Here is a 14,276-nt window from a genome sequence, read left to right on the forward strand (position 1 = left end):
GTGTGTCTACTCCTCAAGAATCAGGTGCTGAATATGTGGGAAGAGGCAAGGGTTGTAGTACCACAATATTATTGTCCACGAATTGTTTGACAATGTTATTGTGTAATTATTGTTTGTATTAGTTAATAGAAAATCTACAACCAATAGGACTATCTAATTTTAAATAGTTTTTTTTTCTGCCAAGCAGATGATATATATTCCCTATAAAGACAGAACCTGTGAACCCTATCACAAATAAGTTGGTTATCTTGGCATGCAGTCCCATAAGACGTCTTCAGCTTGATTTAAAAACAGTGCAATTTCAAGACATTAAATGTCTCTGACGTGGCTCACTCTGCCTGTTCCTGCTCTTGACTAACATTATTTCGTCTTTTCTCATGGCCTCTTCTACACTCCTGTGCTATCTTGTTGTTGTTGATATTAACTCAGCCAACTCAACCATTGTCATGATTGTCTACTACGTTTGTTTGTACAGCGATAAAAACATTGACTTCTCTCTGCCTATTGCAGTTTATAATGTTATACTATTGTTTGTTCAATAGAAAGTTCTCTTTTTGCTTACTCTGTACCTTCGATTCTCTGACTTAGAAACTACTCGACTCAAACCGATTTCCCAGATTTTAGATTGACAGCCCTAGCTGTTAGGCCACATTCTCTCCTTCACACCGGTATTTGCACTTGATTTATAGATATTTTGAATATTTCGTCTGCCTTTCCTGGCTAAATTGGTTGAAAAATGCACCCATGATCAGCTATGTGAACACATCATAGATTTTGACCTATTAGATAAACACCAATCAGGTTTCAGGTCCAGACACTATCGAGGTTGCCATGCTAAATATCCTAGATGATATACAAACATTGCCAGAACAAAACTAATCCTGTCTCCTAATACTTCTGGCTTTATCAGCGCCGTTCAAAACGGTCAGCCGCAAACGCCTCAGAGAAACACTTGAATTCAGAATGGGCCTATCAGGAGCCATACTTATTTGGTTACCCCTCCTTCTTGCAGAACCAACAACAAATAATTAAATTAGCACTACCCTGTCTGATGTAGCAGACATCGACAGGGGTGTTCCACAAGTATCTAAAATTTCACCATGGCTCTTCAATCAATACATGGAACCACTCACTAAAATCCTTAGACAAAAAAATCTCATACCACATGTATGCTGATGATACTCAGCTCCACATCAAATTCTCCTCACTAGAGGATATACAAACACTGGATGACAACCTGAGGAAAAAACGGGACTTGCTGACCATCTAAAACTAAATCTGCTAGAAACTGAATTAATTATATTCTCCTCACCTCTTTAGATCTCAACCACCGCAACCGTAGTCTCTTAACATCCAATCTCTAAACTGTACCCCAACCATCTGTGACTCTTGAAAATTACTTGGCATAACACTTAACTCAAATCTAAACATGTGAGCTCACATACAAGTGGCAACCAGAAATGCAAACCAACATCTTCTAAGAAAACTAAAACCCATCATACCGCTGTGAGATCTTAAAACTGCTGTTTACTCTCTAGTGCTCTCAAGACTGGATTATGGAAATACCACACTCACAGGTCTGGCCAAAGCCAGCCTAGCCCCAATGAAAGTAACATTAAATGCAGCAGCAGGACTTTTAACAGGCTCACATCATTATGATCACTCTTCCCCATCACTCGGAGCCCTCAATCGGCTCCCTGTTAAAGCTAGATCCAACTGAATGTTGCATGCATAACACAAAGCCCTACACAATTCAGGTCCTAAATACATGGCTATGGGATCAAGATATCAGGAGGTGGAAGAGAGTCAAGAACTGCTAAATCCCTCATGATAGAACCACCCAGTTTAAAGAAAAGGAAAACTCACCGCTGAACTTTTGCCGGATCTGCCCCAAAAATCTGGAACTCCCTTCCACCCTCAAAGAGAGCAATTACCTCACTTAGGCTCTTTAAGAGGCAAGTCAAGACCTACAACACTGATTGTATCACCCACACAAGTTGACTTTCAGACGAGTTTCAGGCCAGCCATTGCAAGGCTTGTGTGTGCTGTTTACTGCCACTTCAACTTGGCATTTAAGACCACTTGCCAAACCTTAAACCCCTCTTTGATTACACACTAGTCACCCCCCAAGGTAGGCCCTAGGTAGCCAAATGGGCAGGGTGCTGTATAAGTAAAAGGTAAGGCCTGTACTTTTAAGTTGCACATGTTCTGGAAGTGAAAAACACCTACATTCATTTTTCTCTGCTATAAGGTCTACTCCTCGAATAGGATAGCATTGAGAATTCCTTAATACCCTTTTAAGCTGTGATTCCTGATTAGAAAGGAGGAGCTGAGGATAGCATTGAGAATTCCTTAATACCATTTTAAGCTGTGATTCCTGATTAGAAAGGAGGGGCTGGATCATGTTTCAAATCTTTGAAATAGTAATGGTAAATCCTCTTTGCTGCTAAAGTTGGATTTAACATTACTGTTTTAGAAATGCCACTTTCAAAAGTGGATATTTCCCTGCCCTTGCTGCTATGTGTGCTGTAAGCCTGTCTCCAATGCATGTTTGGGGGATGGGTGACAGATACACTTTGTGCATTCCCTCTAGACAGCCACAAATACAGGAAAGGTGGGTGTGACAGAGAACTCATTTGCAATCGGATAGCTCTTCTTGGGCAGGAATAGAGAGGGGGAGCTGACAGACTTGAATAGGCTGTGTCCTGTCTCCCACACAAAGGACTGATTACCCCTTACTGATTGCCTGAAGCCAGGGCTGAGAAAAACAGGAGACCTGTGCACTCAAAGGGCCTGCTTTGAAGTCATCCCCACTTCAAAGGTACAACTGGGTATAAGTGCTGCAGCTCTGACCCTACCAAGACAGTACACTACTGGACCTGTGAAGAACTCTGCCAGGAGCAAAGACTTCTATGCTCAAAACATTGCCAATATGCTTGACTGCAGCTCTAGATAAACATATTTTTCTGTTTTTCTGTGCTGCTCTGCTCCCTGCTGATCTTCGCCCTGCTAAGGGCAAGCCCATCTCACTTGAAACCAGAGTGACTCTAAGGAATTGCTGATTTGACCCCTGTTCTGAAGTCTCAGGGCCATCAAAGACATCCTTCAACCCTACAACAGAACATTGACTCTGCCTGCCATCTTTGAGTCTTGTCCTGCCAAGTGATGCTAGTCCAGTCCTAGACCCTTGAAAGTGACTTCTGCTGTACAGCACCATCAAAATCGACCTAGTGACGACTTTGCGTTTATCGGATCTGACGTATTGATCTTTGTCGCCGACACAAGAACCAACCTCGCTTCGACTGAGTGCACAGCTTGGTGACGACGGACAGCGTCTCTCGACGACAACAACCAATCGCCTCCATCTTATAATCACAGATCAGAAGCAATGCATTGAGTCTTTGACATTGACGCTTACTCTATCCAATCAACTCTTTTAGTGGGATCTGAGTGAGTCCTGTAGCCAGCCTGCCCTCCATCGCGATCAGCTTGAACTTTGGATCTACCCTGGTCCAGCGCGACCTCAAGTAACCCCTAAGCGCTATATGTTTCTAGACGATACTTTTTGATTTATTCTTTAAAAATTCGTAACTCTAGTTCAACTTATTGGATTTTTGTCATTTTGGTCTTGTTTTACTCATAACAATATAATCTATTATTCAGATCTTGTGTGGAATATGTTTGTGATGTTTTCATTGTGTTACTCTGTGTGTTGTAAAATACTTTAAACTGCCTATTTAGATGAGCCTGACAGCTCTGTGCCAAGCAACCAGGGGGTGAGCACAGGTTATTGTTTAGTGTGTATCTAGCTCACACTGACTAGAGCAGTGGTTCCTGCTTGTAAAGGGTACATACTCTGACAATCAGAAAACCCAATTCTAACAGTATCCTATTATGTTATACCTTGCTTTTCAAATTCTATGTACAGCGTAACTTAAGAGACAGGTGTTCTTACTGTACTGCACCCTGCATCAGTTCTCTTTGTACAGTGCTCTGATACCGTGAAGGTCATGTTTGTGCTTTATAAAACACAATAAATAAATAAAAACGTATAAATGGTACCAAAACAGGGAAAAAATCCACTAGACTACAGAGCCTATAGATCTCGCTCAATGACACCTGGGAAATCAAAAATTCTAAGTGAGGCAATGTCTGATAGAGATTTCTAACTGTAACCTTACAGTATTCCAAAGGCGTCAGACTGGATCCCACAAAATCTTGCAGTTCCTCTGCACGCCAGTAGGTGGCATCAAGCAGCTCCACATCAACATCATCCTTATCAGAAGTGACATGGGCTATAACGGTGGAACCCTGGCTCGCTCTCTTCAGTTTCTTTCTGCAGCAAAAGCACAGATCAGGAAAGCAACCTCAGTTCTTTTTCACCACTTTTTTCTACCTCTTTGTCGAATTCTTTTTGAGCTTTGCTCCCAGTGTGCAAGGGATATGTCCCCAACAAACCCACAGGATTAAAACTGTGTGAGTGATGTCACAGGTAAAGATTAGTTAGTTTGCAGATGTATGTAGCGCAGCGTATCGCCCATGAGGGCATCCAGGCGCTGCTCCTGGGCATGGGGAGATTAAGTGATTTGCCCAGAACCACAGGATGTTACGCCAAGACTCGATCCCGGATCCCCAGCTACTGAGTCAACAGCTCTGGTCGCTGTGCCACATCCTCACCTCCACAAAATGTTTGTCAATGTCTGTCTCTGACCCACCCTTGGTTTACCTGTGGTTGAACCAATTCACCTCAAATGATTCGCGAGCGGACTATGAAGCTCCTGGCAGTGCGGTAGAAGAAGACTCTGCTTTGTATGTATGATGACCGCTGGAATTTGTTTATTTATGCAACATTTTATGGTTTGGTGCCAAAATAAAAAATATCTATCTAAGACTGTGCTGATCTTGACCCTGATCTCGAGGGAGATCTTGGGCCCGTTCTTGAAATCAATTCTGTTATTTCCCCAGAGCAATCTCCCCCAAACTTAATGAGCTCTGTGACACCATGTACACCTTTGGGCCAACGGCTCCCTCTGGCGTGCCTTCAGCCGCCACAGAGTTGAGAAGGGCCCCTGCTGGATTACTGCTGGTCGGTCTGCCCATGATGCCAGCCAGGCTTTCTGCTCCTGGTTTTAAACTGACACTGACTCTGGCACCTATGCTGGTCCACTTCCCTTGGCACATTTCCAGCACCACCTACGCCACTTGAAGACAACCATATCTTCCTTTCCGATTCCAAGGTGGCGCAATCTCGAAGCTGTTCGCTGAGATCAGCAGTGTTCTCAGGGGATGTTCAATTAGACAAGCCCTTTGATATCTCTTTTCTATTTGCACATAAGATAGACACTGTGCTCAAACACTTTATCAAATCTGTAGGCCTCTCATTGGGTTCCTGACAACAGCAATCCTCCTTTGGCCTTTCTGCAGTGGTGGTTGATTAACTGCGATTGGATTGGTGCTAGACCCCCTCTCCCTTCCCCACCCGAGGTGACAGTGATAACCGATGCATCACTTCTGTGTTGGAGTGGCCATATGTGAAGATTAAAAGACTCTGGTCTCCAGCAGAGTCTCAACTCAATATAAGTCTTCTGGAGCTGAGGGCTATCCTCTTGGCATTGAAAGCCTTCCTCCCATCATTCAAGGGTTCAGGTGTTCATGGACAACACCACTGCCATGTGGTATTACAACAAACAGAGCTGCGTGGGTTGTAAACCATGTGCCAGGAGGCCCAAGACATCTTCCTGGTCATACAGGATCTCTGAACGCCAGCGCAAACAAACTCAGCAGTCAGTTTCTTGTGGATCACTAATGGCATCTACATCAGGAGGTGGTGCAAGGGCTCTTCTGTGAAAGGGGAGAACCATGGTTCGATCTATTCGCCGCCACCAAGAATGCACAATGTTGTTGCTTCTGTGCATTGGAGTTTCCAAAGTAGGCTCTCGATCTGAGAAGCATTCCTCTTACACTTTAAGCTGGGCCTCCTGTGTGCCTTTCTGCCAGTATTGCTCCTGCCCCAGATTTTCAAGAAGATCATGACCGACCTTCCCAAGTCATATTAATGAGCCGACTGGGCAGGGAGAGTTTATTGTCCTGAACAGGAGTGTCTGTGCTCCTATCAGGCTTCTTTTTCGGGAGGTCCTTCTGTTGCAGCAGGAGGGCAGGGTCCTGCATCCGAACCTGCGTGCGGATTGAGCGGTGACAGTTGAATGCCTTTGATCCCCCTCCTGAGATTTCTTCTGTCATCTTGGTACACAGGCGTCCATCAACAAAAAAGGTCTGCGCCTGCTCTTGGGACAAATTTGTGGCTTGGTGTTCCTCACGGCATGTTGATCCACTTTCTGTTTCTTTGTCGGAGATGCATTTGTTTGCGCTGTCGTTAGCCTGGCAAGGCCTTGCCTGGGGCACCAATTAAGGTTATCTTTCTGCCATCTCAGGCTTTTTGCGGATGCTGGACTAGCCCTCACTGTTTAAGCCACCTGTTGTGACATGTTTACTTAAGGGTGTGCAACATCCTACCTCTTTTATCATGCTCCAACTGGATCTTAATTTGGTCCTGACGTTTCTTATGGGCTCCTCATTTGAGGCCCTTATACAGCTGTGAGACTTCTTACTCTTAAGAATGTTTTCTTATTGGCCAGGAGGGTCAGTGAGCTTCAAGCTCTTTCAGTTAACTCTCCGTACAGAGCTTCTAACTGAAAAAACTGGTTCTGCGGACTCGTGCCTCCTTTTTACCAAAGGTAATGACTCCATTCTACAGTCGTTAAAGCATCATCTGTCATAGTTTTTCGCTCCACCATACCCTTCTAAGGAAGAGGAGAGGCTCCACCGTCTGGCCGTCTGGATCCAAACAGAGGTTTTTTCATTTTATATTGATTGTTCCAAAGACCGCCGGGTGGATGATCAGCTCTTAAATTCACAGGAACGACAAAACGGCAGTGTTGTGTGGAATAGAACCAGCTCTCAATGGATTGGACTTTGCATCAAGTTCTGCTACGCACACTAGCCAAGAAGCAGACTCCAGAGGGCTTGCAGACCCATTCCACCATGGCCAACGCTACTACTACAGCATTAGTACACGACGTACCTGCCCAGGACCTCCGCCAAGCTGCAACATGAGTGTCACTCCACACGTTCATGAAGCACTACTGCTTGGAGTCCGGTCCATCGAGAGTGGCCTTTTGCCCATTCGATCCACCAAGATTTCCTGGTTTGAGGCAGTTTGCAGACCTTCCTCTTGTGAGGTATTGCTTGGGTATCTATTCTAAGGCGATGAATCTGTGGTTAGAAGTCTGTATCAGAAGGACAAGCTACTTACCTATTGTAATGCTTTTTCTGGTAGAGACTCTATGTAACCGCAGATTCCTTACTGACCGTCCTATCCTCCCTGATCTGCGAAATGGGTAGTTCACTAAAAGCTCCTGTTAGATTCTGCACACTGGTCACACATCATTCAGTCATGGCTCTGAGTTTTCAAATCTTTAACACAGAAATAGTCACAAGAAATGTCCCTGCTTAGCTGCTCAATACCACCTACTGGCGCACAAAGATACTGCTAGAGATTTTCTAGGTCCAGACTGACGCCTGGGGAATATTCTAAGGTACAGAATCTGCAGTTAGATAGAGCCTTTACTAGAAAAAGTGTTACCAAAGGTAAACATCTTGTTCAACAAGGAAAATACTGGCGGTGATCCCTTCCCTGATCCTTCAGGATTAGTCATGGTTTATCCCTAAAGGTAACACTATACATAACTTGTGTAGACCAGTGCTTGTATGATACACTCTTGAGGATAAAGGAGATTTTGGCAGCCATAGACATCAAAAATGTATACAAGATTGTGGATTGGGAATTTCAGGCACTGGAAACAATATAACTGTTCTGTACGTGATGCAATGGAGTAGGCGCCTTTATTGCAAGCAACAGCTTGTGTTAAAACTGGCAAGGATATTTGAAACTGACGAACTTAACCATGGAAGGTCTGCAACAACTAGGGGATTGTATGCAAATGAGTTGTTCCACATGTTCGCTAAGGCAAAAGGGCTCTGTGACATGTGTGGAGGACACTTCCTTTTGCACGCCAGGCTAGGTGGAGCATCTAGATATGCCTGGGCTGAGTTCCTTGGTAGACCTCTAGAGTTGGCCACTTTATAAATAATGGCGTCTCTGACAATAGGAGGGAAACTATTGACTCCACCCTTTAACACTATTAAGGCAGAGCACCCAGTGCAGACACAAGAAACATGGGAAAATACATTGATACTGTTCTGACAGACACAGAAAGGAAATTATAAACAACTATACCCGCTGAGTGTCAAGGAATCCAACATTTTAGATTATACATATAAAATATATATATATACAAAGCATTTATGAACCCCAGTGGTCCTCAGTAAAACTTATCTGGGAACTTGTTCCAACTGCCCCAGATTCCACATTGAGGGGGTTGACTTTGTGCATATGATATGTACATGCCCAGTATTTGCAATATTTTGGCATAGTGTTGTAGAAGACCTGCAAAAACTGGAGAGATCCATTGCAGACTTAGATGTTAAACAATGGGGCTCTACAAGAACCGAAAAGAAAAGCACATGCAGTATAAATTTGTAGCCCTTAAACTGATGCAGGCGTGTTAAATGATATCATTCCACAGGAAGCAGCAGGGGACCCCAAGTATACTCCTATAGAAAAAGGATTTGTAGGAATGATCACTTATAGAAGAAATATGATTTAAAATGTTTTATTACTAATCCAAAAGTTGAAAATGACATTGCAACATGGAGGTAGCTGATAAACTATGAGCTTGCAAGATACTACAGATGAATAGGAAAGAGCGGCTGCCATATTCCAGCGATACTGTACCTGCCCTGGGACAGATTCCGAAGCATCTCTACAATGAAGTTACAACGGTGCCAAAGATGAGAATTAACCACTTGTATATCAACCAGGAGTGTAATTGGAAAAATATGTTGTATCTAGTGTATATGAGCTGCAGGAGAATGTGACATCTAAAAGTTTAATAAAAGGAGTATAAAGAATATAATGGACACTGGCCCTGAACAATTGTGATTGGATGAAACTTTTTTCAAGTATTTCACTTTTCACCTTGTTTTTCCCATAAATATATCACCTCCTGGAAGTCACCACAAAAGAGTTACCTCTTTGCATCTCTCCTCAAAATAAACCTCTATGGAGTGAGACCGAGTTCTGGAAGAAGGGAATTAGGCCATAGAGAATAAGCATAAAAGGATTGAGTCAAAGTTTTTTTTAACAGAAGTCTTCAGTTCAAAATCAGAGGCATTCTCCTCCCTTATACACCCCACCAAGAGATACCTAGTTTCTGAGAACAGTACTGAGGGACAGAGAATTCCTGTGCAGACACACAATTTTGAACAAGCATTTGGCTTCAGTAGAAGGCTAGTGCTGGAAGATCTGGACCACAGTGATATAATCAAAAGGAATTGTGCTGAGGGGCATAACTATCATTAGTATAAAGTAGGTGAAGTGGCACCAGGTCCCAGCGGTGTAAAGTGCACTCAGGACCCAAATTATTGCTATAACACTGCCCAGCTGGAGACAGGGGAACCATTTTGTTGTATGCTTTTGCAGCTCATAACACCTTGATTTTTAGGTCCCCACCTACTAGACAGGTGTTTGCAAAAGAAAATCTTGGGACTTTCAGAAAGTTGACCTGGGAATACCTTACACCCATTGCTTGCTATTGGCTTTGTGGTTTGTAACTCACGTTTTCTGCCTTTCCATTTGCTGGCTTTATTTGCTTTAGGCTGTGCAGCTTGAGTTTGTTACCTCCCCATGTCAAAGCTGTGTTTGCAGTATTATTTCACAAACTCGTTTTCTGTAATAAATTAAATAATTTAACTCCTGTTCTTATCTTGTCACATTTGTTTGGCATTCAGAGACAGAGGTCCAATGTCAAGCTGTGTTTTCATGGGAGCCTGGTATTTATGTTGCTTTCGGCTGACTTTAAAGTGAGAGTGTTTATGGGAAAGAGGAATGCAGTGTACTCTCTCCATGGAGCCTGCTTATGCCATTTTTTACAATTTAATTGTAGACATAGCCAACTCAAAAGCTATCTCGCTCTTCAGCTTCATAGAAACATTTGCATGTTTTTTGCAAAATTCCTCTTCTTTGGTGACTCCACTTAATTTGTGAAACTCCCTTGTTAGGAACAAAGCACAAAACCGCATTTTAGTCTCAGCGTTAGCCTAACATATGATGATCTTGGGCAACTTGTCCAGTATATCACCCATTCACTTTCAAGCACAGGATAATATCTTTTCACCGGAAAGAGCCAGCCACACTGTAACACAATTACAAAATTATTGGTTTTCCCTTTGATGTGTAAAGCATATGCTTTATGTATGACATCTGTGGCAACTCGTTTTGGAGAGTTGGATGTTTAAAGGCACTTTTTAATGAAAGGTTTTGTATTTATATTTAGCTACCCAATAATTATGTATTCTGTCTGTAAATATACCTGTATCGGAAAAATCAACAAGGGTTTGTAAAGCACAGCAAATCACCCTTGAGGTCAAGGGACTGGGTATAAATGATTTCCTCATTTGTCCTTGCAGACATTAGGGTAATGATTTCAGTGGTGCAGCAGGTGAAGTGGCATGGGGTGAAATGGTTTAGGAAACCTACTGAGCACTGATTAGTGCGATATTTTACTACTAGACAAGCAGTCACAAGTGCAGTTACCTTACAGGCACTGGGGTCATGATTTGAATGCTGCAATAGGTGCAGTAGCACAGGGGCAAAAAGGGCTAGGAAGCCAACTGAACACCAATTATTGCTATATTTGTACTACTAAAGAAGCAGTCAGAAGTGCTTTTTTTGTTCTTTTGTAACTATTGCACCCAAAGTAACACATAACCTAAAGTATCACTTTAATAAAAGCTGAAACCCATTGGACTTTTCTGTCTACCTACAACTTATGTCACATTCAGCACATTTATTTGCCACATTTTCAGAGTTTTTATATGATCCTAAATAGCTTCTGAATCTGGACACACTAACACCTTGTAAAGGGCATTTTCCATTCTGTAACGTTATCACTTCACCCGTTGTAAACACTATATAAATACTTCTACCTTACCATATGACATTCCATACCAAGCATTTTCAAAGCCAATAGGGCTATCCTTCGCGAGATCTCTTGGCTTTGTCAGTGTTTTCTAGCCATACTATACAGCAGTACTAGCTTCAGTGCAGCATAACTGAAAGAAAAAAACTATAGCGCGGACAACGCTGGCTGTGCCATACAGCTTTTTTACATACTTTCAGCCGTTTGCAGCATAGCTCAAAATCATTAGCTAAGCCATTACATCTCGCATAGGGGAAACCTATTGACTTGGCCAATGCTTGTTTTTAAATGGTTTTGCTATCCTCTGCAGATTTGTAAATGAACCATCAAAAGTTGTCCATAATTAACCTGATGCTAACCCTAATTGCTCAAAAACTACTGTCTCAATTTACACTCAACTAGGCAAAGGCACGCCTCTGAGTAAAGCATACCTTCCAATTTGCAAATGAATATCACAGTGCGGTGCCTTGGAGGGTGCAGGGCCTCGTGCTGAGATCTTTGTAAGAGGCACTCTGCCCCTCCCCAAGCCCCCCATTTGCTCCTCAAACAGCAAAGGGTCATTGAGGATGTCCTGGGGTTTTGGTGTAAAGAAGGACTCCAGGACTGACAACAAATGAGCATAGCTACAGAATAACTGCGGGAGGAGGGAAGTCTTGTGAGTACAGCAAGGGCCTGAGTCTTCTTTATGTTCTCGCACTATGGAGCTGTACATATCAGAGTCCAGTAATTGTATATCGGAATGTAGGATAAATGTGATGCATTGATGGTCTCTGGAAAAATCTGTAAACCCCAATAAAGTTTGTTTACAAAAAAAATTGAGGATGTCGGCTGCTTACTGTCTCTGAAAATAAACTGAAAATCTGCTGTTTACCATGCTTTTCCGCGTGTTTTCCCTGCTACCATGTGATTTTGGCTCCTCACAGAGTGACCGTGTAAATGGAGCCAAAATCGCGTGATACACGGTGGCAATGTGTGAGTTGGACGGCCTGGTAAAGTTCCAGTTTCATGCCAGGTTTAGTGAATTTCTATTGAGTAGTTTTTGCTGTAGGGGAGAGCAGAATTTCCTCAGGGGGTTAAAATGGAAAATACTCATTTTGTGACCCGCTGAGTAAGATTAAACCTTCTGTTGTTACCAGTTTATGGAGCAGAAACTTGGAAGACAACAGTGATTAACATCTGTCTAAGGAAAATCTTCCAAATTCAATGCCCACACATCATCAGCAGCAATGACCTATAGCAGCAGACTTTCCATCTCTCTGCTCATCAAGAAGTTGTGAAAGAATTCTGGGGCTGAATAGGTCACACCCTCAGCAAGCCTGAATCAAATACCAACAGGTAAGCCCTGACCTGGAATCCTCAAAGGAAAAAGAAAAGGGAAGTGCCAAAAAACACCTGATGCTGAGGTCTGAAGGTTGGCTGCAAGATGGGTTACACCAGGAGTCAGTTTGAAAGAAAAGCGTAGTACCGAGAGGGCTGGAGAGCCCTGTTTGATAGCCTATGTACCAGAAGGTGTAATAGGTGTAAGTAATTAAGTTACCAGTTTAATCTTTCTCACCCTCCGAGAGGTTGGGAGCAGAACCTATCTTTGCCTTACTTCAGAAGTGCCCTAACCGACTATATGTTTAAAACGAAAGAGACTGGTCTAGACGTCTTATTTTTAAAGACTGCAGAAGGCACTCTAGTGAAGATGCAAACAAATTATCACACAATTCATTAAGTCCTTTACTGCAGTAAGCATTGTTCATCATTTTGTATGCAATACAGGAAGCCACTTATATTTATTATATAATGTGGTTATTTGGGATTGTGTTTTCTTCTTTTCTTCACTGATGGTTATACTGTCCATGTTTTCCACCTAGGTACATGCAAAGTTTTGTGGAGCTTTTAGAATATGAAAATAAGACCCCAGAGGATCCAAATGTTCTGAATGAGTAAGTGTTAGAACACTAAATATTTTCATTTTGCAGATGTCGCTTAACTAAGCAGTAAGATTTTCTTTGAATCAGTGGAAGTACTGATTTGGATTTTGATTAAGTGAAATACATTTTTTGATAATTCCATTTTGTTAAGTAATTCTCGCTTCAACCGTGTTGCATTCCTATTTTTCAATGGCTGTGCTTATTATTCGAGGATATAGACTATATTCACTTTTTAATTGTTATGAGACTTTTCTCTACATTTCCAGCATTTCTTTTGTATCTTTGAAATGTCACTGTCGATCTGGGTTGCCTTCCTTATTTTCACCATTATTTTTGCTGTCAATTACTTCGTAATATTATCACTTTCTATTGAGTCGACCGATGTGTTTCTTGGAGAGATAGTTTGCCATTTTCATTGCCAATAACAGACAAACATTCTTCAGGCTTAACCCAAATATAATGTGAATACTTCAAATTGAGATTTTTCAGTGGGGTTATCTCGGGGTCCTCACCTGGATAGTGAATTGGCACAGCCATAAAATTAATAGGTGGTGGGTTGTTTATGGTTGTCGCCAATGGCATGAGGTCAGCATCTATGTGGGCACTGGGCTTGTGAACAGGAATATACCTTACATCCGGGCCAAATTGAATGGCAGTGCAGGAACAAGTCTGCTCTTTTCCAGTGGAGAAGCTGGGACTGACTCAAAAGGATACTGTGCTTTGATTGTCCGCATTTCGGATGGTTGGAGGCTAGGGTTTTTCTCATATCTCCTGCGGACACTTGTGGTTCTGACATTGAATAGGTGTTGTTCTCCTTTAGCTCCTGTACTGTCAGGTATTTTTTATTTTTTTATATAGCCCGAACTCGACCCGAATCGGGTATCAGAGCTCATTACATAGCACCAGTTAGTTACATGAGGACACCTTCATTTTTAGGTCTCGCCTAGTGTGCAGCGCGCATGCGTTACTCGCTCTGCAAGGCTTCTTGTAGTTGGGATTTTCTAGAAGTTCAGTTTAAGCCCCGCCCATAATTCTCGTTGGGTCACGTCAGCGTTTATGCTAAACGCTGGCCTCCCATTGAAAAGGAGGCTTTTAGGTTACCGCCCTGTCTCATTTTTGGACGTCCCATCCAGACTCGATTGTGTACTCACAGAGATTACACGGTGGACTTTATCTGGTGGGGTAGCACTATTTTCTTTCACTCATCTTTGTTAAATGCAGCCGCTTGTTTTTTTTACATCATGCTTTCACTTAAAGT

At 42.5% G+C, this 14,276-nt stretch overlaps 1 protein-coding gene across 1 annotated transcript in view; it reads left to right on the plus strand.

The window, feature by feature from the left end:
* The window catches only part of PDK3 (pyruvate dehydrogenase kinase 3), a 1,449,910-nt gene that overhangs the window by 423,011 nt on the left and 1,012,623 nt on the right, over positions 1–14,276 (plus strand). The window contains exon 3 of the mRNA XM_086934512.1: positions 12,959–13,030. Coding sequence (XP_086790638.1) covers positions 12,959–13,030 — 72 coding nt within the window. The remainder of the gene's footprint in view (positions 1–12,958; positions 13,031–14,276) is intronic.

The sequence above is a fragment of the Lissotriton vulgaris genome, chromosome 8 (genome assembly GCF_964263255.1).
Source record: "Lissotriton vulgaris chromosome 8, aLisVul1.2, whole genome shotgun sequence".
NCBI classification, from domain to species: domain Eukaryota; kingdom Metazoa; phylum Chordata; class Amphibia; order Caudata; family Salamandridae; genus Lissotriton; species Lissotriton vulgaris.